The 24,394-nt window shown below is 39.1% G+C and overlaps 2 protein-coding genes across 5 annotated transcripts; one reads left to right on the top strand and one right to left on the bottom strand.

Annotated features, from left to right (window-relative positions):
- The first annotated feature begins 5,360 nt into the window (after positions 1-5,360).
- LOC308408950 (uncharacterized protein) lies at positions 5,361-7,240 on the top strand. Its single transcript, XM_080901433.1, has 5 exons — positions 5,361-5,473; positions 5,648-5,776; positions 5,859-5,999; positions 6,491-6,614; positions 6,686-7,240. The coding sequence occupies exons 1-5, from the start codon at positions 5,390-5,392 to the stop codon at positions 6,901-6,903; spliced, it is 696 nt and encodes a 231-aa protein (XP_080757559.1). The 5' UTR covers positions 5,361-5,389; the 3' UTR covers positions 6,904-7,240.
- Positions 7,241-7,427: 187 nt separating this feature from the next.
- Positions 7,428-13,395, bottom strand: LOC308408839 (uncharacterized protein). 4 transcript variants are annotated; one of them, XR_013973853.1, is made up of 11 exons: positions 13,268-13,395; positions 11,797-11,871; positions 11,382-11,537; positions 10,802-11,117; positions 10,418-10,616; positions 10,126-10,171; positions 9,959-10,050; positions 8,660-8,770; positions 8,443-8,543; positions 8,267-8,348; positions 8,090-8,140 (listed from the first exon to the last, which is right to left on the bottom strand). XR_013973853.1 is itself a non-coding variant. In XM_080901245.1 (10 exons), the coding sequence occupies exons 1-10, from the start codon at positions 13,298-13,300 to the stop codon at positions 7,934-7,936; spliced, it is 1,512 nt and encodes a 503-aa protein (XP_080757371.1). In that variant the 5' UTR covers positions 13,301-13,395; the 3' UTR covers positions 7,428-7,933. The 4 variants fall into 4 exon arrangements, 3 of the variants coding, with proteins under 3 accessions (XP_080757371.1, XP_080757372.1, XP_080757373.1); XM_080901245.1 differs by having other exon boundaries at positions 7,428-8,140; positions 8,267-8,543; XM_080901246.1 differs by having other exon boundaries at positions 7,428-8,140; positions 8,267-8,477.
- Positions 13,396-24,394: the final 10,999 nt, after the last annotated feature.

Here is a 24,394-nt window from a genome sequence, read left to right as displayed (position 1 = left end):
TAAAAAAGATTTGTACTTGTAAAAAAGATTTGTATGTGTAAAAAAAATTTGTGCGTGCGTAAAAAAGATTTGTGCGTGCGTAAAAAAGATTTGTATGTGTGAAAAAGATTTGTGCGTGTGTGAAAAAGATTTGTGTGTGGACTTAGAAAAAAAACCCCTGCAAGTTACAAGTACGAATTTTGACCCTATTTTTCTTCCTTTAAGCTGATTGGTCAATGTCATGTCAATCACAAATTAAACAATCCAATCAGAGAACAGATGGGTTTGGCTGTCGGGGGGATGCTTTACGGACCTTCAGGTCCTGGAAGGGTTGCAGATTGAAGATGGAGGACAGCGGTGCCGCTTCTGCGGCGCAGGTAAGGTTTAGTTTATGGTTTACTGGAACAAGCTAATTGTCCAGACATATATTTTTGAATATCATGTTCGTTTACTACACTGTAATTTTTCACGGTGCCAAAAGATAGCTTAAAAAGGGCTCTCAACATTAGCCCTAGTGTTGCATGTGTTTAAATAGTCTCCTGTGTGGCACGGTCTGTCTGCTTAAACGTCAGCATCGTGGAGAATTATGTGTTTGGATTTAAGTGTAATCCCGATGAGATGTCGTTTTGGTAATAATTGGAACTGAAATGCTCTGACTTGACCTTAGCACTGGTCCCAGGTCACCCCCGAGTTTGTGTTAGAGTAATACTACAGTAATTACAGTATACAACAACTTTCAGCAGCTACTGAAAGTTAGGGGACCTAGCTTAACTTTCAGTAGCTGCTAACGCATTAACGAGCAAACCGCGCTAACGTGTTATGCTGCGCTAACGGAAAATCGGTTAATGTCATTTTAAGGAGATTACTGCTGACAGCACAAATATATGTGTGTGTATAAAGTATCTGATTTCAGTTTTCTTCTACTACTGTAATTATGGCTTAACAAGCTTCCTCAGTGTTCTTTTAAACTCTCACTCATGACTATTAGTTATACTGTTAACTATTTTAATATTAGGTTAATAAGGGAAAAAGGGATATATCGGGAAACCATATGGTATTGTTTAAATGAAGATGCAGATGTTCAATAACATATAAATATATTTTCAACAGGAGCCAAAGACTGCAATAGAGAAGGCTATACTGAATCTTGTGGGAATTCTGTCAACTTCCCAGTCTGATATTAGGAGTAGAACTGCAACCACATCTGTTACTGCGACAGTGCCTCAGCAAACCCCAAGAGTGAGCACCCAAATAGAAATGCAAAGGTAAAAAGAAAAAGAAAATTGCCAGTAATGCTACTCCTTTCTTTTTTTTCGGGGGGGAGGAGTGTTATGGAACAGTAATCAAAGATATTCAGTAAAGTAGAAGCCCAGATAATTAGGTTTGTATTTCAGTTGTTCATATTTTTAATATTCTTTTCCCTGTATTCTGGAGAAGACATAAAATCTGTACTGACAAGGATATAATGAATACTGGATTCAAGGAACCCTTTTGGTTTTGAGTTACTCTTTGGTTTTGGTTTAAAAATATAATTCATAGGCTTTAACCTGGCATGCACAAAAGTAAAATGCTGCATCCAGGATTTGTCTCTATTGTGTGTTCAGCTTTTACTCTTACTCTCTTTTATGGAAGTCATCTTTTTATTTAAACAACCTGCTCTGCAAATTACCTATGCTCTTGGATCCTCCTTAAACATCATTATGACATTTCACCTTAACAGTAATGCAGTACTTTTCCAATCAGATGAGTAGTCTTGCTTTAATTTGGAAGAATTTGGCGCAGTGTTTAATGCCTCAAATGTATAATCTTATTTACAGGTCATTTCCAGCAATGTTTCAAAGAAGGCAATCCAAAGGAAAGAGGCCTTTCCCAGCTCCTAGTAATGTCATACATGCAGTTCGCAACCTTCAGTTGCAATTCTGTCTTTTGCCTGACTCCACGACAAAAACCCCAAAGAATGAAATACGGCTTCTTCAAGCTGGACTTGGAAGGCGAACTCTCAGCATAGCTGACAATGCTGATCATGAAGAAGTACTTTTCTCAATTTTAGATGCCTTTATCTTGTCAAAAAAAAATCTAATTTTAAACTTTAAAATTAAAATTGAAAAATGTTACAATTTGATTTGACAAACTAATGATGAGGAAATGTTTGATTTCTTTTAACCCTAATTTAGATTACTGTAGCTCTGCATGAAGAGTATCCGAAGATGAAGGCCCTAACTGGTGGATGGCTCTTGTATAAAGCAGGAGGTAAGTCATTTTAACTCCCCGACTTTGTGTCTGAGTTAATAGAAGACATTTACTTAGAGCCAAAAGCATCCGGATAAGTTTTACAAGAAGCTTTTTTGTCTAATTAAAACATTTCTAACACTTCTTCCGAGAATAACTTATGGAACACTGATATGGCTTTTATTATTTATTTTTCAAATTTGTAGGCATGGTCTTTTTTTTCTCGATTAACTCACTTTTTTTGTGCATTGTGATTGAAAAGCTATAAAGGCATAAGATGCACATCAATACACTTCCATTGTTTACAGGTATAAGATCAACAGTACAGCACCACTTAATTAAAAACTTGAATATTCGGAATATGTTTATGGATGAAATATTGTTTTGGTCTAGTGATTCATTCAACATTTTAAGCATTGTTTAAAAATGAAAAGCATAGTTTGCTACAAGGTAGTTTTTAAAGACATTGCTATACAAGAGTAGTGTTCCATAATGTTATGGATTTATTTGTACTTTATGATCTCAACTTTTAGAACATTGCTGTATTGCGAATGCATTATTTGGTTTTTGTTCCATATTCTAGGTGGTAGCGGACAGAGAAATCTCTCTCTAGTATCTCAGGGAACACAAGGCTACACAGCCAAGACGCTCAAGATGGCCACCAACAATGGAAAAAATACTCTTTATATTGTCCCTCTCCAAGAAAAAATTGATACTACACCTCTTCCACATGATGCTGCAGAATTCAGCAAAATGCCGAAGTCTCAGTGCAAGACCTGTGGTGTGACTATGCCTCTTCAGCTACTTGTTTGTCACGTAGAAAACTGTGTACAAGTAAGCCAAATTCAACAGTAAAACAAACATTGCTACCACCTTTGCTAAAAACTAAAACTTTTTAAGTTGTATTCTTTTTACTACTTTCAAAATGGAAGGACAGAATATTATGCTTTACCCAAGACTACTTTGGGTGAATTTCCAGAGTCAATGTATGTGCTGAAATCAGTCGTAAGTTTTGCTCTAAATGTCTGTGAAGTTTCTCAGTTATCCCAGTCATTGTAGTCTAAAGAGTTTGCAAAGAAAACATCTGGACTTCTATAAGTTTTCTTGAAGATGTGCCACCTCTCATCTGAGAAGCTTCTTCGTTTCTTTAGAGCATAGGTGTCAAAACCTGTCCCGCAGCCTAATTACATTTGCCCTGCGAAGCCATACCAAATTACTATTAGAGTTGGCCTACTGGTATTATACAGCTAATATATATATTGTTTAGTATTAAGCTTTGCTTGTTTCATATTCCGTTTTTTAGCAAAACGTGTTTGAGTCCATAAGAAAAGATTCATTCTTATATCTGGAGGAACAAATATATTTCAATAAATATTAATGTTAGCCCGCGACTTTGTTCCAGTTTTGAATTTTGGCCCACTGTGTATTTGAGTTTGACACCCCTGCTTTAGAGCAATTGGTGGAGAGTCCAAAACTTTATGCCCTATTGGAGTGTCCCCATGAGGGGCGTTGATCCCCTAGTTTGCTCTAAATGACAAATCGTGAGCAGCATGTAGCTACCATAAATGTGTAATGTAACATTAGATTCCTTTACCAGGAAGCCGCGTGTGAAAGCATAACTGACCAGGCACATCAGAATGAAGTCCAATTGGAGGTGAGTTCCCAGATATATTTAACATTGTAATATGGACAATACAAAATTCCAAGCAGATCTTTGTTCAACTGTTTCATTATTTGCTAATTACCTGTGGCATTCTGTGCTAGATTTGGACTGTTCATCTTTGCTAGGACTAAAATAAATACACTTTTTAATTGCAATATCCTCTTCAGCCTTCTTGTCCTGTTTGTGGAAATCATTATCCTCCAGATGACTTGGTCTTGCATGCCAGTACATGTGGTGATCGGTAAGTTCATTTTAGTTGGACAACACTAAACAAATACTATGTGTAGCACATTTATAGTTGCTCTTGCTTCTGTCTTTGCATCATGTCATAGCAGGGGCTCATCCTTATCTAACCTGTTCATCTTCTATGATCATGTTGACCACATGGATGAGCTTTTATCAGTGTTCATCCTGGCATTTTAACAATATACTTTTGCTTCTTTAGAGTGCATTGTTTAGGTGACCTTATCTTTTATTGACAGTATTCCTGCATCCATCTATCGATCGATCGGTTTAAACACTGATGTTTTTTTTTTCTTTTGCAACACTTTGGGTAAAGTGAAGTGGATGACCTGCATCACGCAGCACATGAAGTCAGAGACACACTTCTCAATTTTGCTGCTGAGATGAACACTGACATCCCAGCCAACAATAAGGAAGGTACTTTTCATACCAAATGTCAGAGTATATTTAAAATTCCAAATTGACGTGCTTACCAGAAAGTGTGCTGGGCCTTAATTTTTTGGCTTACTGGGTTTACAGTACAAAATGTTATTTTTGCATACAATGTACTTTATCTTTTAGTAGAACAGTGGAAAAAGGCCAGTGATCCCCAAGATGCTGCAGTTTTGTTTAAGAGGCATCTCTTAAAGGAAAAGGAGGAGAACCCCAAAATCACAGCTATCATTGACATTCGACAAGATCAAACATCCCAGAGCCGAGAGATCATTGCTTTCTACAAAAGACCACAGATTGATTGGGCAGGACCTTTTCGTTGTTCTTTACAAGGTAATGCTTATGGTGAAGCATAGATTCAGTTACTTTCTTTAAAGGCTGTTTAACATTCCAACTTGGTAAATGAGAATTTTCCATTAAAGGGTGCTGTAAAGCAGTTTGTAACTTTACTTGTGTTGTTGTTGTTGTCTTTTTCTTTTTCCCAATTTTAAAATAGGTGACACAGCTGTTGGCACTGGGGTCCAGAGACATTTTTTCAGCATGGCAATGCTAAAGTTGCAACATGGCTTTAACATCCATAGCGGTATGTTTCTATATCCTTTTCTTAATTAATGTGAGATGAGTTTTTAAAATAATCCATCGAGAAATTTACTCCAGAAATTTAAAAAAGAAAAAAGAAAAAAGATTGAAGTATTTGCATCATGTTTGACCACTTCATTAATCAACTACTTACGTCAATAGATAACGCTATACCTTTTTTATTTTTCTTGTACTGTTCTTCTCCAGGTGCAGCCAACATGACCCTTCTCACGATTGCATGGCCTCAGCAAGGCTATTATTCACATGTTGGTCCATGCTGATAGAGACACTGTCACTGTACAGCTCGATGATGTGCCAGACCTAGATATTCGTTCTACAATTTGCATGGTGAATACTAATTTACTTCAAGCCTTTGTGAAATCATAATTTAAATTAACTCATTATTTTTATATACGTGTAAATACCCCCCCCCCCCCCCCCCCCCCCCCCCCCAAGAACATGCAGATTTTTTATGCAATATATTTGCAACATACTAAAATGGAATTTTTTTTCCTCTATAAGCTTGATGGTAATAAACACCTCACTGAGCAGCAGAAGGATGACATTAACAATTTGGCCATTTCCTGGGACTTGCCACCCGTTAGTGCAGAAAACCGCAGATGGCTGTTCCAACAGCTTCTCCATCATGCAGTAAGATTGCCCTTTAAAAAAATTTTTTAGATTGTCATCACCTAAGCAAATGTCATGTGGTTATTTTTAATTATTGTTTTAGGTGATAGGCCGAACTAAAAGGCAGACAAAACACATCAGAAAAGGTCTGAAGGACACCGGATTGTTGACTATGCTTCAACAAAGACCTGACACAGCCTCAGTGGTCTTTCCCCAGCATGAAGACAGCATTCTTACTGCACAGGTATTTCAATGCATTTCTAATATGCCGACTACAGTGACAAGGCTAGATGGCATGACAGTTAATGCTGCTTTTAGGGGAGGCTGTAGCTCAGGAGGTAGAGCAGGTCATCTACTGATCAGCAGTTTGACCCTGGCTCCCCGCTCTGTATGAATTTTTGGTAGGAAGTACAGAAAATAACAATGTGATTGTGACAATGATAATTGTTGTAGAAAAAACTTTGAAGGGTCTGGGAGAGTAGAAAATTAAGAATCAGTCCTTTTACCATTATACTTTAAGTGAGACAAAATGATTGATTGATAATACTTTATTCATCATGAGGAAAATTCTTTTAAAGGCTGCCAGATAATCCAGTGCCATCATGAGCACCCCCTAGAATACACCATATATAAATGCCAAGTGTCGGAAAAAAGTCCCTTCGCAAATTTAACATGTAAAAAAACTGTATTTAAGGCAGTTGCATTCTTAAGTGTGTCTCTGAAATCTCATTTTAGGCTGTTCTTAGCCACATTGTTTGGCCAGGAGATGAGGGCGATGATGAAGACGATGATGATCCACCTTACCCACAAAGCATCCAAATGCAAACAGTGGGATTTCTGAAGACCTACATTGAAACAGGCGAGTGTAATTGCATTGTGATTCAAAATTTGAATCTAATTTAATTTCTAATGCATTGATTATTTTTACAGCCACTCCATTCCAGCTCAGCCAGCTGATGAGGTTTTGGGTCGGGTGGGAAATTCCGACTGGTACCATGAAGGTTGAAGTAGTCGAAGCAGACTACCTCATATCCTCTACATGTTTTGGAACGTTGCGTGTGCCTGGGCACTTCCACGAGTACAATGTCTTTTCCAAACATGTTGATGATTGCATTGCAACTTGTGCCACAGGTTTCGGCCTTATTTAAAAGCAATTTGTAGACACTGGATGTCGAATAAACTTGCTAAACCATGCTTGAAAAATGTTTTACATAGCCAAAACTTTCACTGTTACTTAGGCTTATTGATTTTTTGTGAATATTGTTATGCGAGTTTAAATATAAAAATTAAAGTTACAGTTCCCACCATTAACATTTATATTTGAAGTTAAGGAACTAATGATTGTGTTATTTAGGTTTCAGTCATTGTCATGCATCCGATTTACATCATCTCTTTGTTTGAAGAAGTTTCCTGGATTACACGATTAATACCAAAGCTGTATTAAATGTTACACACAGTCCAATGATGTTGAATATAATGTTAATAAAAATCTGCCACACTGTCAGCTGTGGTCAAGCTATTTAATTACCGCATGCAGGACAGCTAACACACATCAAAACATTACAGTTCTACAGTCATGAGAGTTTTTGTCACTTTCAAGCTGTTACCAATAAAGTCAAGTTTTGGGCTATGAAAATTGGATGATAATTTTCCGGATTATTTTTGAGGTTGTTTGAAATCATTTTGTAAATCAAAGGAAATATGCTTGAACACCCCAAATTGAAATCCAGAAGTTGTTAAGGACATGGATTTGGAGCAGCAGTTATTGGACTTAAATACAAGTTACATTCTAGACTCCATCACAGTTAAGAAAAAGAAATCTTGTCAGACTGTAAATAAAGTATATTAATTGAATCTTGCCTTTAAAATTAAATAAAAATATAAATCAGCAAGAATAGGCATGATGGCACCTAAACAAAATTTTATTGAAGCTATTATTAAACAAAGGACTTACATGAGAACAGAAAGCATTTATCATGTTACCTTTGCATTAACTGACAGATTATCAGGAAAATATGGTTTAGTAAACTCATCAAACACAAAATGCATTAACATTAAAAACTGAAAATAAATATTGGTGCAGACTTTTAGTAACTGTCCTCAGATACAAAAACTGATAATTCAACATAATGTAAACATCTGTTAGGGCATATTATTTTCAACTATCACTAGATAAAGCTATAAATCCTGCCTGTTCTCAAGAATGCCTTCCACATACTGGAGAAGGGAACTGTAAATGTCAGCCCCATAGGACATAGAGGGTTCCATGGGATTGAAAAGGTGTCTCACTCTTTCCAAATCCTCACTGTCAAGTGGAGACACAAGTTCTGGAAGGTGAATACCAGTTTGGTCCAAGTCTGCAATGTCCACATCTGGATACTCTGCCTGAAATTAGACGCCATCAATTCAGGAAGTCTTTAAAATACATGTTTTATTAATTTTGTCAATGATATACATATATTTTTTTTTTCAAAAAAGCAATTTGAATAATTTAGAGATGTGTAATCATACCACAATACTTTCAGGAGGATTGACTGGATTCTGAGTCTTTCCAATCTCCCATAGTTGGTTTGGGGTGTAGTTCCGCTCTGTCCTAAGAGAGTGATTGTTCCAGCCTTCAATAAACGTCTCCAAATCTGCTTGGATTCGTGGCAAAAACACATACTGTGCACAAAAAAGGTCAGTACAGTTTGTTGGATCCAACAGTCTGTCTTCCTCAAGTCTGTGAAGAAGATCGTAGTAGATGTTGGTGACAACATTCCAAACGTCTCGCCACAGGCGCTCTATCCTTTAAAACAAAACAAAAATTTTAAACGTAATTTTGTTAATAACACATTCAATAATTAACGCCAGAATACTACACCTGGCAATCAAAAATATGTTTTTGTTGTAAATTAGGAATACCTTTGGTTATGCACGCTTTTGCCAGACATAAAGCTTCCTCTACCACAGCCCCGAACTTCAAACATGTATCGAGCAATGTCAACATTCTCAACTCCTTGGTCTCCCCTCACTCTAGAAATATGATAAACAAAGGACACAGAAATTGCAGAGTATCACAGTTTAGCAATATTTTAAAGTTAATCATTTAAAGAAAAATGTGAATGTTTTACATTCAACTGTATAATATTTTTAGGGCTCTTTGAGCTCTTATGCAGAGCTATATTTGTAAATATTTTCCCCAAAAGTACAATACACAACTAGCAATGTTAACTTGCAAAGTCAGTGAAATGGTTGTTCTATCACAGTCTGGCTGAGCAGCTGACTATGTGAAGTATTAATGTTTGACCCAAGTGCAGACAAAAATGGAATGTGGTACAAAACTTGAATGTTAACAGAAAGCAAGCCGTTTCTTAAGGCTGGTAAAAACTATACAAAACAAAAGGCAGAGATGAAGCTAAACTGGGCAGACTAAAGATAAACATAAAAACAAAAACATGAAACTCGCCGTGGATACAAAGATACCTGAAACCTGGAGCGTAGAAGCAGAGACGCATGGAAACATGGCACAAACGACAACAGACAACATGACAAAGAATGAACAGAAACACACAGACTAAATACACACAAGTGTGATTAGAGAAAATGAAAACACATGGGAAACAGCTGACACTGATTTGACATATTCGTCCATATTTATCTGATCTTCTACATTTGTACTACATTGGTACTCGCCCCCTCATACACTTCGCTCTTTTTCAGCTTCCCTTCTGTCTGTTCCACATGCTTGCCTAACTACAATGGGACTCAGAGCCTTTAGTTGTTCTGCCCCAAGACTTTGGATGTACCTCCACCAGATCTCCGGACAACAAACACTTTCACCACTTTTAAGTCACGTCTCAAAACCCATCTATTCAGAATTGCATACACCTGATTCTGTATTAGTCCATTTTAACTTGATTAGCTTTTATACTGTCATGCTTGCTTTTCTCTTCTTTAACTTATGTCTACATTTTATTTGCAATGTTTCAATATATTGTATTGTTGCTATTGTAAGATAACCTTAAGGTGTTATAAAACGTGTTATTATTATTATTATTATTATTGTAGTATTTCTCTGAAAATATAATACAAATGATAGGAAAATTCAATCATTTCCAGACAGCAAGCATGTGTGTCAGGCACGAATGTGTATTCAAAATATAAGTGAGACTGATTTAAGCCTCTATGCTCTAATGTGAACAGCAAGTTTTTGCATTATACCTCAATGGAAATCCATGCTTCTGTACAGCCTCAAGGAAGAACGTCAGTGCTGTAGAAGCCTTGTTGTTGTTAGCTGCTTTCAAGTACAAGATCTGAAAATAAAGAGACATTATGGAAGTACTAGTACTAGCATCACATTTTCTGCTATTTTAGTGAAGAATGCAAACCTTCCTTGAGAAGCCATCAACACCACCAAACATCACAAGTCCATATCTGTAAAGAGACAAAGACACAGCCCCTAAGACTTCAGCCACTGAGTATAATTAATTAATTGCATTTTTCACCAATAATCAAATATGATATATAAACACTAAATATATATATATATATATATAAAACTGCTAACTTGGCGGTAAAGTGATGGCGTAATGTAAAATACAGTGTTTGCATATGCATGAATGAGTTAAATAGTAATGGGCCCAAATGTGCCCTATGACTATTGAGTTATGTTAAACTTACCTAATTAACTTATGGTTGGTGTCAATGTGGAGCAGTGACAGAGGACCAGGAACACTGTATGTCCTTCTGACAACACATCCAAGATTTGCCATCCTTTCAAGGATTCCAGCGCTGTCAACACGACGCATGGAATCCCATACTCTGTTCCACTGCACCCTGTGGCCCAGTGCCCTGAGGCATCCTTTAACCATTCTGTAGCCTAAAAAGACATTCCATAGTGAAAGAATCACAACTGCACATTGGAAGGCACTTATAGTACAGTAAATCAAACTACTAACTAATCATGACATTCAGCTAGTGTTATTCATGTAAATATGAACGGTTGCTAGCAAGAAAAATAAAATAGCCTTATTACAAGCATTATTTTTCACATGAATAACTAACCCAGATTTTTTGATTCCTGTTTTATGGCTGCAATTAAGTTGTCAATTTCATCATCTGATAGTGAGCTGTAGGTTGCCGTTATTGAGAGGCCCCACTCTTCCATTCTTCGTCGGACTGTTTTCTGCGATATGCCCAAAAGCTTGGAGATACAAGGAACGGAGAGGTCCATCTTTATTAGATCTTTGAGGTGGTCTTTGGAAACATAGAGCTTTGGCCTCCCCCGTTCACCAGCTGAGCTGTCAACAACAATGGCAGACCTTCTTGTATCCATATCGGAATGGATGAGGCAGATGAGGTGGTGAAGAGCTTCAACCACCTAAAAAATGGTTGCATTAAAATATTTAGTTGGATGAAATCCTGGAATTCAGTTTTACCATCTTACTATCATTATTCTTATACCCAATCTTTATATTGAAACACAGAACAAAATTTCATCTTGGATTTAACAAGGCAATGGATGACAGGTGCATTTGTATAGCATAATTACTACACTGTAGTAATTAACATTATAAGATACATAAGAATGGCATATATTGAAACGATTTTTAAAGATAACCAAAACTAAATCAAATAAACCTACCACTGATGGAACATTAATATGAGCAGAAAGAGAACAGACTAGAGTTGATGCGTTCACGCAGAGGAACTCAATATGATCAAGGTCCAAGGGCTGCTGTTGGTAGGACTGCACCAGCCTATTTTGAAGGTTTTGGAAAACATGTCTTCCTAAAGCCACCTGAAAGAAGAAAAAAATTATTCAATTACTAATATCATATGAAGTGCATTGAAGGAACAATGAAATGTCAAACTGCGTAAAACTCAATAAAACCAAATAATATTCTCATGAAATCTTTTTATTTTGATTAACTTTGTAATACAGTAAAGAAACTGAATTGCATTAAAAATTATTTTTAAATATGTTTTATCCTGTGCCACCTTGCTGTATTCAAAAAATTCAAACAACTTTACTTTAATAATGAAAAAAATGAACCCACCAAAGAGTCACAGGAACATCCCAGGTTCTCTGTTCTGGAGGGAGATCGACCAAGGTCCACTTGATTTACAGTCACCTGTTAAGTAAAACAATCAGGCAATTTTCAAAGATTTACACGTTTCTCTATGGATGTATCATACACTCTACTATTTCTCTCTCTGAAGTACCCTGTGGATGTTCCCATGATGACACAGATGACCCACAAATTTAGTATAGCACACTTCAAAACACATAACCCGATGCAGAAAGACTTTAAAAGTCCCTAAACACATGTGACATCTGTTAGGGTTGAAAATTTACTTTACAAAATTATTAAGTAAGGCTGTTTCATTTTTTTTTAAAGATGTACACAACGCAAATGTGCTCATAAGCATGTTGGCACTCCATGTTTGAAGGTTGAGAATGTCATTCAGCGCTGTATTCGAAATATTGCAGGTACACATAGAGTGCAGAGGGGTTTTTTGCAGTATGCTTACAAACACACGATAATGGTTAGATTAGTCTCTGGATTAGGGAGGCTGAACAAGATGCCGTGAACTGGGCCTTAGAATCAGCATATGTTTTTATTGTCACAGTATATAAGCTGTAAAGCCCGTTTCAGCATTATCCTTTTTGGGAAGCTGGTTCACACAAAAGGCTGGCACTATAAACTTGTAATTTCAACTGCTGAAGCAAATCCAATCTTTTTAAATCATTTTCTCCTGAATTCCTTCTTAAATTTTTGAACAGGACACATCCAGCAAAGCAAATATCAACAGACATTAGCTTACTGACACCAGACAGACACTGCACTACAGTTAACTACAGAAGCATTCTTGGTCAATCTGGTACTGTATAACAGAGTACTTCTCAATGTCACTGCCTATAAGCTGTCATAAATCCCAAAACGCTCACTCAGGAAGCTTGTTAAGCCATAATTACAGTAGTAGAAGAAAACTGAAATCAGATACTTTATACACACACATATATTTGTGCTGTCAGCAGTAATCTCCTTAAAATGACATTAACCGATTTTCCGTTAGCGCAGCATAACACGTTAGCGCGGTTTGCTCGTTAATGCGTTAGCAGCTACTGAAAGTTAAGCTAGGTCCCCTAACTTTCAGTAGCTGCTGAAAGTTGTTGTATACTGTAATTACTGTAGTATTACTCTAACACAAACTCGGGGGTGACCTGGGACCAGTGCTAAGGTCAAGTCAGAGCATTTCAGTTCCAATTATTACCAAAACGACATCTCATCGGGATTACACTTAAATCCAAACACATAATTCTCCACGATGCTGATGTTTAAGCAGACAGACCGTGCCACACAGGAGACTATTTAAACACATGCAACACTAGGGCTAATGTTGAGAGCCCTTTTTAAGCTATCTTTTGGCACCGTGAAAAATTACAGTGTAGTAAACGAACATGATATTCAAAAATATATGTCTGGACAATTAGCTTGTTCCAGTAAACCATAAACTAAACCTTACCTGCGCCGCAGAAGCGGCACCGCTGTCCTCCATCTTCAATCTGCAACCCTTCCAGGACCTGAAGGTCCGTAAAGCATCCCCCCGACAGCCAAACCCATCTGTTCTCTGATTGGATTGTTTAATTTGTGATTGACATGACATTGACCAATCAGCTTAAAGGAAGAAAAATAGGGTCAAAATTCGTACTTGTAACTTGCAGGGGGGGTTTTTCTAAGTCCACACACAAATCTTTTTCACACACGCACAAATCTTTTTCACACATACAAATCTTTTTTACGCACGCACAAATCTTTTTTACACATACAAATCTTTTTTACGCACGCACAAATCTTTTTTACACATACAAATCTTTTTTACGCACGCACAAATTTTTTTTACACGTACAAATCTTTTTTACAAGTACAAATCTTTTTTACAAGTACAAAATATTTATGACCACATTTTGAGCCCATATTTTAAGCCAGGGAGTGGCTTCTACTCATCGCTGGATCGTTGTGTGTGACTCGCGTCAGTGCAGCCCGGCTCTGAGCAAGTTCTCTTTTGCTTCCCTGTGCAAAACCTCTAACGTGTGTTTCCTTCTGTACATAGATCCCCTGGACCCGACCCTGCATTCCCCGAGCGGATTCCCTTTTTGTGTGAGTGTTTGGAGAGAGATTCAGAAGAGGAGCAAGTGTCTTTTCCCTACCTGGATTTCCCCGGAGCCTTTTCCCTGTCACCGCTTTGTATATAGCACTATCCCCTGCACTGTTTGTATATACACCTGGTGGAACTGTAATAAATACTGACTGTGCCTCTGAGTCCTGCATGTGAGTCCTCAAGCGAACCGTGACAGAAACAGATTTTGGACCCGGATACGGCTAATGACGTCAGACTTAAAGACCGGATTAGCCATACTTTGATTACTTTGATTTGGATATATACACTCAGTTTAACCATGGACATGGTCAGCAGCAATACTATTCTGTGACATCAAGGGGGGCAAAAGAAAACATCACCCGAATTACAATTACGTGACCATCACCAACCTGAACAATTGATGCGATGTAGGACAGATCCATGCTTTCATGACACTGGTACAGCAGAAATCAAGACAACGGTGTGGCGCATTCAGAGATGCTCTTCTGGATACCTTAGTTGTAAAGACTGGTCATTTTCTCTGACCTTTGGCATCAACAAGGCTTTCTCACCTCCTGCTCACTGGATATTTTCACTTTTCCACCTATTCTCTGTAAACCCTGGAGACATGAAACCATGTCATATTCAGAGTAACTTAAATCACCATTCTTCTTCATTCTGATGCTCAGATTGAACTTTAACAGGTCATCTTGATACAGTTTCAATAGTTGCCATGTGATTGGCCGATTAAGAAACAAGTGTATCTAATAAAGTGGCCAGTGAGTTTATGTAGCCTCCAGATCAGAATCAGAATCAGAAACTTTATTGTCATTGTCATGAGAACAACGAAATTAAGAATGGTCCCCGATCATTGCATCATCCCTAGCAATATCAAAATATAAATAAAACAATAAAATTCAATAAATAAAATAGATAGAATACTTAAAATACTAATAAGATATAACAGTAAAACATTCACATACATTCCCACACACATGCTTCAGACCGTGCATAGATTAACACAAGAGTGGCGTGATGGACATTTTTTTTGTAGTATTCAGATGTGTTATTGCAGTTGGATAACAGCTGTGTTTGAGTCTATTAGTCCTTGCTCTGATTGCCCTGTACCGTCTGCCTGAGGGCAACAGTTCGAACAGGGAGTGGCCAGGATGTGAGGTGTCTTTTATGATGTTTTGGGCCTTTTTAAAACAGTGGGCGTTGTGTAGAACTTCCAGTGTGGGGAGAGGGCAGCCAGTGATCTTTTGGGCGGTGTTAATGATCCCTTGGAGTGCTTTCCTCTGAGCCCCTGTGCAGCTAGTGTACCAGATGCATATGCAGTAAGTTAGAACACTCTCAATGGTGGCTCTGTAGAAGGACACCAGCAGTCTCTGTGTGATGTTATTCCTCCTGAGAATTCTCAGGAAGTACAGTCTCTGTTGGGCCTTTTTCAGCAGCTCGGAGGTGTTCACACTCCAGGAAAGGTTCTCCTCTATATTGACTCCCAGGAAGCGGAAGCTTGCCACCCTTTCTACACAGTCCCCATTTATGAATAGTGGTTGGATCTCTGCCTTTTTCCTTCTGAAGTCTATTATGAGTTCTTTGGTTTTTGAAGTGTTGAGGAGGAGGTTATTGGCCTTACACCATGACGTCAGCTGCTCCACCTCGTCTCTGTACGTAGACTCGTCTCCCTTGGAAATGAGCCCCACCACTGTGGTGTCATCTGCAAATTTCACAAAGATGTTGCTGTGGTGGCGAGGAGTGCAGTCGTGTGTGTAGAGAGAGTAGAGCAGTGGACTGAGCACACAGCCCTGGGGTGAGCCAGTGCTGAGACTCAGGGCTGAGGATGTGTGATGGCCAACTCTGACTCTCTGTCTACGGCCCGAGAGGAAGCTATTGACCCACATGCAGGTGCTGTATGGAAGCCCAGATGTGAACAGTGAAGCCCTGAAGTGTCTTAAACCTGTATTTTTTGCAATGAGCACCAAGGGGAGGCTCCTTTGGTTGCAGAGGCAGTAATATGCTATTTTTTTTAACTTATTTAATGCTAAACTGTTTCCTAATGAATATATGGTACCAGTTGCTCGCTTCTTTTTAAAAAAAATATATAATCACAATGTTCATTTGAAATCATAATTCAACTCAGATTGAAATAGGTGATAAAGCTGGAGACGTTTTGGACGTGTTCTTTCTTAACCAGAGGTTATTCCTGGCTAATGTCTGGTTGAGTAAAACAAAGGCTGAAGATGTCAAAACAGGACTAATGGGTAACACCAAGATGGCTTTGTCCATTTCATATAGAGTCATGTATCATCTACCAAACTTCTGGCATTGTGGCGAGCTGCTTGCACTCTTACTCTTGCCTGAGGAAACAGGAAATGTGGGAAACAGTACGGTTAGGTCAGAAAATGTTTGGACACCAACACATATTCCTCAGTGTCAGCAAAGCGCAAGACACTAGATTTGAAATGACAAGATAAGTTGCAGTTAAAAAGTAGACTTTAAGCTTCAGCGGAGTTGCTCATTTTGGACGTAAGGCCTACACCTGTGGGTGATCTGTCATATCAAAAACCGTCCCGGGATATTTCTCGAGATAAAATACGCTAAGCAGCTCTTACTGCATCCAACAGTAAAGTGCAGGCTCTGCTGTTCGCAGTGATGTAATGCCTAAAATGAGTTTCACTCCCCTTGCAGTACCCCTTGCCAATGGTTTATAATGTTACTTAAAAGATATTCTGTGAGTCATGAAGTGAGTACATTTCAGCGCTTTCTGTTTCATCACCCTGGAGGAGTTTGTTAACAGTGGGAGCCGTAAACCGCGTAGCTGGCGATAAGAAAAGTGATGATTCCAATGTTTCCTTTCCATTTGTATTTTAATTTTATCCCGAAACACACACACACACACACACGCTCATACGGACTCAAATGTAAACCTGGCAGCTCCCCTGCCACTCGGCTTCTGAGGTTTGGAGGTCTCTGATAGGAAGCCTCTGAAATGGAAAAGAGATAAGAGTAAATAAACAAATAAATACAATAAAACTGAATTTGTGCTGGTTCAGTGCACACAGAGGAAAAGAGGGGGAGAGAGAAAAGGGGGGAGTGCACTCTGCGAGGCCTGACGGCGAATCCCACAAAGGTGCATTCTCAGTAAAGCAAAGCAAGGTAAATAGCTAAGTGAATTCATGCGAGTTGCATTTATTCTCTGAAATCTGATGGAGAGAGACACCATTTTGACTCAGACAATGAAGCTATCGGTTACTGCCTCTGATATGATCTCTGTCCATTTTGCACTACCCAATTGCTCCAGAAAAGGCATTTTTATTTCCATCACTATGAAGTTATTTGGTGCTGTCAGCTAATTCTCAATGGCACGACAAGCTTTCTTTGGGCACACATCGATACCTTCGCAGAGGAAACCACGCTAAACCAAATGTTCTGCACAGCAAGCCCGCCTTTAATGCAGTGCCACGGGCTTTGATGTGCACCCACACCAACACACCACTCCAACAGCCTTTCTTCTCAGATGTTGCTTAATTACACTATCATAGTCTGTTAATTACCTTATCAGTGGTGCATAATCCCATGGTCAGTGTCTGAACGCCACGTATCAAAGCAAAGCAACGTCTCTTTCATGCGGCGGTTTCTTTTTTCGGAGGCCCTGATTAGTGGTTTGTGAGATTGCAGATGAGGTTATTTTTTACTAACAATTAGTGTCTCGAGGCCAAAATAAAAAAGATTTTTAAAAAGGTGTGTTTATTTTGTTTTGTTTATTTAGTAGTAGCGCTCTAATGGTAACTCTAATTGTTGCCCCAGAGAATCCGTCTTAGTCATATGATTAATGAAAACAGTGCAAGGCTGGATTTTGTAGATATAACATTAAAAGAATAAATCAGCTCACTGGAAAAATGTTTAAATATTTGCTTTCTCGTAGAGAGGGAGTTGATTGACTGAAGAGATGATTGGCCTAGATTAGTACAGCCGGTGTGCTCTACAGTTTGTTTGTTTGGTACTTTTTGGTATTAAAGTAGGCAAAAGATGTTAATTTCTATGCATCTAGTGTACTCATGGGGTAAAGGTAGGGTTAGTTCACTATGGCCATAACTCACATCGATCCAATAATAATAATAATACAGGTTCAAAAAAATCAAGCAGCACACAAGACAACAGGACTCTCTCAAAAAACAACAAGTATGGTTTTTAGGACTTCATCCAGCCATTTAAAAGCTCTAAGCACAGCATTAGGACTGTATGAATTTATCCGTTTCTTACATTGCTGTGGAGGAAACATGGCATCAGTGCATTGAGGTTTGCAGGCATTCATTTATGAACAGCTCTCACAGCATTTCAGTCAGGTCAAGTTCTGGACTTGCAACATTTGTTGCTATTTTGGGGTCATTGTCTTCTTGCATAACCCAATTTCAGCCAAGTTTTGGCTTTTTGACAGAAGAGTTCATTGTGGAATCAGTGACTGCAAGCCGCCCACATCCTGCGGCTGTGGTACGCCCAAATCATGACTCTTCCACCACCGTGCTCGACAGTTGCTATGATACGCTGACATGGCGTGTTTGGTTTTCACTAAATGTGGCACTGTGCATTATGCCCTGACATCATCACTTTGGTCTCATCAGTAAAAAAAAGGGACATTACTCCAGAACTGCTGTGCTTTGTTGAGATCCACAGAGCTCAGTATACTGTAAATGTATACTGAAAAACAATCTCCCCATAAAGCCCTAATTATTTGGGCTGGATCAGGTAATTGTGCACCATCCCTTAATTACACTGTAATAGGCCAAGGCTGGCTGGAGGCTTTCCATGATGCATTGACTGTCTCTTCTTCCTGTTAAAAGGTAGTTTTTCCTTCCCACTATTGCCAAGTGCTTGCTCATAGGGGGTCTGATTGTTGGGGTCTTTGCCTGATAATAATATAAAGAAACCATTCTTGTGATGTTTTTATATTTAATATATAAATAAAATTGAATTTAATTAAACTGTAATTCTCTTGAATTGCTGGGATTCATGCCTACCAATACTTACTTCAAGTGCATTTAATGCGGTGCATATGTGCCGATCTCCACGCATCTCCGTTTTGATGTGGAGATGATAATTAAGAAATAATTGAAGCCGCTAGAGAAGTGTGAAAGATGCATTCTTAAATGTCTGTGTAATTCTGCTCAGAATATGTTAACGTATGCACAGATGTTAATGCAGAATCTACGTTGGGCTCCTGTCTTCGCGCACCTCAGCGCTTCCACATATGTACTTACCCTCAGCTCTGCTTGCAGCCTTACTGGATCTGTCAACTTGGGGAAAATTTCCATTTTGCAGCTAACTCTGCAGCCTTTTGATGGGTGCGTCTTGCCGACTTTTATCTCTCAGCGCGTCTGAAAACTAATTAATATTTTTTTTACTCTCACTCACTCTCTCTCGCTCCCTCCTTCAGGCAAATATTTGTTTCCTCTGAAGTGAGCGTGGGCAAACCTTCTTCACGGCTCCATATGCTGCCAGCTGCCAATCAAGCGAGCTAGAACCCTGAAACTAATCGCAACCCCCTCCTCCTTTCTTCTGCGTCTCCTCTCCCTCTCCTTCAGCAGAAATGAAGGAGCTTGGGAGAGTGATGTTTGTGTGTGAGTGTGTGTGTATGTGTGTAGGGGGTGTTAGAGGAAAATAAAGACATACAGTAGAGAAGAAAAATGATGGCTGAGACACGAGCCCAAAGCAGGATCTCCTCTGTTGTGTCTGTCCACAGAGCACTTCATGCTTGTCTCTATGCTAAGCTCTCTGTTTCCATTTTACATCCTGCTATTTATTTATTTACTGTTCACATAGATTGTACTGTCTCTGTGCTGGATTTGTACTTGTTTGCTTGACAGCTCCAAGAGCGAACAGCGTGTGTACACAGTGGCTGGTGTATGTGTGCGCCCTACCAGATAGCTACAGTGGTGCCAAAAAAAACATACAGACTAGGACAGAACAGCTTTGCATGCCCCCACCCCCCACGCAACCTGCAGCAGGTGAATGAAGAAGGTAACAGAAATGTATTTTGTCAGTCATACTGGTGTGTTTCCACGTGAGCTCGCTGTCTCTGTAAGATACTCAGTGGTTGAGAGTGTTTCCCATGGGGCTCTTTGTGCATATAGCACCACTGTGGGTAATGAGGGAAGAGAGGGAGATGATGGACAAGTGTCCAGTGCTCTTCTGAGGAACTTTTAGGGCAACATTTTCAGCATTAGCATGAGGCTCGTAAGCCTCTTCTCTTTATTTTCCAACCAGGGATTTATTTTAGACACATACACACAAAAAAATGATTGTATCTCTCATATGAAACATCCAAGACCAGCTTATTCAGGGAAGAGAAATCAAACACACCTGAGTATAAACCATGAGAGTGCATCTCTTGTCTGGGACTATTTTTAAGTTTTTTTATGCTACAGACACAGGGGAAAGGTGGGTGAACATGACCATGACTATGTGCAATCAACTTGTGATCTCTTTGCCTGAAATGGTTGCTTGAAAACGGGGACGAGGTCTGCAGCTGCCTGCAGTCAGCTGCCGTCTTCAAAGTAACTGGTGCGTCGAGATGGTGATAAAATAAGACAGAGTCAGTCTGCTATCAGCTTGCAACTGAATGTGGTCATTTGGCAATCTGTCTGGGATAAAATCACAAATCATGAATCTGTCACTCTCTACATGCTCGAAGGTATTTATTGGAGATAGGTCGCCTCCCACCAGACGACCTGTGCAGCTGCCTTGTGATCAGACGTGGCTGTCCAGAGATTGAGGGTGACAGTGATAGCAATGTAATCACTCTCCAACTGATTTTTCAGTCCTAGGGAAGTTGCTGTGTGACTGCAGAGTGTCCTGACCTTTAGAATAGAATAGAATTCAACTTTATTGTCATTGCATATGTCACAAATACAAGGCAATGAAGTGCAGTTTGCTTCCATCCAGAAAGTGCTTTAGCAATAATATAGATATATTACAGAATATAGATCTATTATAGGTATGTTACAATGTTTTATTATGCAAAACAAAAGCTTATTTACTTGTGTTTTTTTTTTTTTAATATGTGTATATTACTGATTTAGTGACTTTTATGTGTAGCACATATTATGTGTAACTTGTGCAACACTTTGGTCAACTGATGTTGTTTAAAACGTGCCGTAAAAATACACTTTGCTTTGACATGACTGAGGCTTCAGGGGCGGAAACTTCCCGGTCATGGTTTGGGTCAAAATATAACTTTTTTAGAATATTGAACACGTGTTAGAGAGATCAGTTTTTCAGGTTTCCCGGTTGCCTAGCGCCACTTCATATGCAGGTAATGACTTAAGTGATAATACCACATGCAGGTCGAGACATGGCAGCTCGATGGTATTTTTAAAACTTCACTTTATCTCGCTAAAGCCTGATTGGACAACCTGTCTGGTCTTTTGGTGGGAACAAAGAGAAGGAGCCCAATCATGGCTGTTTTCTCACTTCCACATGTGTGGCCAATCCCTGAGCTAAGTGGGAAGTTATAACAGTTATCCACCTAGAAGGTTGGTACTAGATTATCTGACAAGCTTTTTCCACAAAGCATCTGCAATCTTCCACTTCAGTTATTGAATGAGAAGCACCTATGAGCACAGCGCTCACATATACAGGACAGTAATGTAATGACAGTAACGTATTTTGTGATTATTCTGAACCAGCAACGAGTGCCAGACAAACAAACACAAACCTCGTGTCGCTCTATTCAACTTCTCCACTAAACGTAGACAATCTGTTTTCCTTTGCCTTACATCCAGTTTTGACCACACTCAGCAGTGCATTTCACCTATTTGCTCTTTTTTTCTCTTTCCTGCAGCATATGTTGCAAACGTTTGAGAGAACATCTCGGGCGACACAGAAGAATCTCTCTGAAGACTGAAACCACGACATTAAGTCCTTCACTAAGAGTCAATTCTTGTATCAGGCCTTGCTGTGAAGTACAGTCTGTTGTATACATTACACACACACACACTCACACACACACAGGCTTCACTGTCTCCCTCCTGCTATCATCATCATGTGTGTGTAAATGATCCTGTCTTTGTGAGGTTAATTGAAGGCAGGAGCTCTGACTGTCTGAGACATAATCTGTCTGTGTGAAAAGTAAGTGTGCCTGTATTGTGTGTGTGTGTGTGTATGTGTGTGTGTTTAAGGATTGGGTGTTTGAGGGGAGGGATGTCTTTAATATGGCGACACTACTTTTTAAAAAAATACAAAAACAGAAAAAGAAACATGCAGCAACTCTTCTTTATCCCTCCACCTGCTCCCTCTCTACCTCGACTAAAACCCCCAATACAGATTAGCTCTGTGTTTGTGTGTGTGTGTGTGTGTGTGTGTGTGTGTGTGTGTGTGTGTGTGTGTGTGTGTGTGTGTGTGTGTGTGTGTGTGCTGGGTGAGGGGTTAGTGGGTCTGTTCCTGGGGATTTGGGGTTTACAAAAGAAACAAAAAAAAAGAAAAAAAAAAGCCAAGAGTGATGCCATAAGGCTTTGCTTTTCTCTCATATCAGCTCTTATCAGGGCAGTCATTTTTGACAGGAGAAAAAGCCTTTATCTGGAAGAAGCTGTGTCCGTCTGGCCCTGCGTGTGAGCACAGACACACACACACACAAAGAGCCACGCTCAGGGCCTATCGGACTGGGGCTCACACACACACAGAGCAGGTAATCGGCTCACTAGTAGAGTTAGGGGGTTAGAGAAAAGAAGGAAAAAGCTCTTGCCAGAGTGTATCCCGCTCTTTGACTGGATTAAAGCCCACCAGTATTCAGTCCAGGTGCTCTGGAGGACAGAGGGCCGAGGGGGTCCACGTGGGGTTAACTCTCCCTACGGTGCGAGATCACTTCCTGCTGTTCGCCACCTGACACATCGTATGCACGTGGCCCTCAGCACAAACTGGGAAGTACATCAACGCATAGACATACATGGAATCATTTCTGCTGATCGATATGCTCCTCTGATGTTTCAGGGTTCATTTTCAGAGCGTTTAAGATCTTATTACCATGTCATGTCTTTATTCTTGTGATATACATTAACTATAACTATATAATAACACCATAATTGCCGACACTTGAAGTGCAAGATTATTTCTGTTTTAAATGAAGTGATACTGTGTTTCCATTGTAGTGGTTGACAGGGGAGGAGACATAAGAGTTAATTAACTCTGATTAGGATGAGCCACAGTCACTGAACAAGCCAGGGTTCTAGCTCGATACTCCACTCAGTAATTGCTTCCTTTCCTTTTTCTCTTCTTTCCTTTTACTTTCCCTTATATGTCTTCCTTGTGTCCATCCACGCATGGGAAGCTCGTCTTTCATAGAGGAGAGCTGGAGAGCCCTCTGCTGGCTCATCATGCACGTCTGTCAAGTGAAGATAGGCCAACTATTCATCTGGGCTGCAAAGCATTGGTTTGTTCAATAAAAATAAATAAAGATGTACAAAGTACTTTTTTCCATACAGAGTTCAGTTTTTCAGTCAGCTTCATGTAAAAGTCTTTAGCTGATTGTTTTTCATGTCTTTTAATCGCACACTGAGATCAGGCTCTGCGAGGGCCGTGCCATCTGTTGCAGGAGCTCTTACTCTTCCTCATGCTGCAGATAGCTGTTTATGACTCTGATCTTATATTTGGGTTTGTTGTCATGCTGCAGCAGGAATTTGGAACCAATAATAGGACTCCCTGATGAGAATGCAAGACAGATAAAAATGCAAACATCTGTGTATGGTCATTTGATCTGCACGAATCAAATTTAGTTTTACAAGAGAGACGTTTTAAGACACTGACATCAGCTTTTTAAAATCCTAAATAGACAAAGAGTAAAATGACTCTAACAGTCAAGAGTCATGGGGTTTTAGTAACCCCGATTCTGAATTCATACAGCTTTTGTGGTCCCAGCAGCAGCAAGCCAAGTTTCAGTGAAATTTCCTGCCATTTGATTAAAGCTACAACAATAGGATCAATACTTTGTTTCTATCCCTAAAGGTCAGTAGGTAGCACTCTGAATCATATTACATATATTATGTTTTTGTGAAAAAGAAAAAACTGTACCAAAGTACATTTAACCAAAGCATTAACTTTAAAAGAAAGCTGATTAGCATGGCAATAGCAATAACATGGCTGATATCCTGAATTCAAATTGGATAAGCAGTAACCCTACTGATATACATCGATCTTTGTATTTCAATGTCATTTTTTTAAAATGACATTGGAAGATTGCTAGCATTAGCTAGCTAACACTGATATTTATGAAGGATGTATTAATAAACATCCATTAATTACACATATTAATTAAGTAGTCAAAGAATCAGCTTAATCGAAGGTCAGTTGTTTAATATTTATGAGAATATGTCATTATGTGCTTATTTTTACAGAAAAAATGTCTACGAACTGCAGTGCCTACTTTGTAACACAGTCAACTTATGCTAAGCTGCACTTATACTTTGACATATTCAACAGATATTATGAGCAGAATAAGTCAGCGAGTTGATACAGTAT

The sequence above is a fragment of the Rhamphochromis sp. 'chilingali' genome, assembly GCF_963969265.1.
Source record: "Rhamphochromis sp. 'chilingali' genome assembly, chromosome: 13".
In the NCBI taxonomy this organism is placed as follows: Eukaryota; Metazoa; Chordata; class Actinopteri; order Cichliformes; family Cichlidae; genus Rhamphochromis; species Rhamphochromis sp. 'chilingali'.
This window is presented reverse-complemented; position numbering and strand designations above follow the sequence as displayed.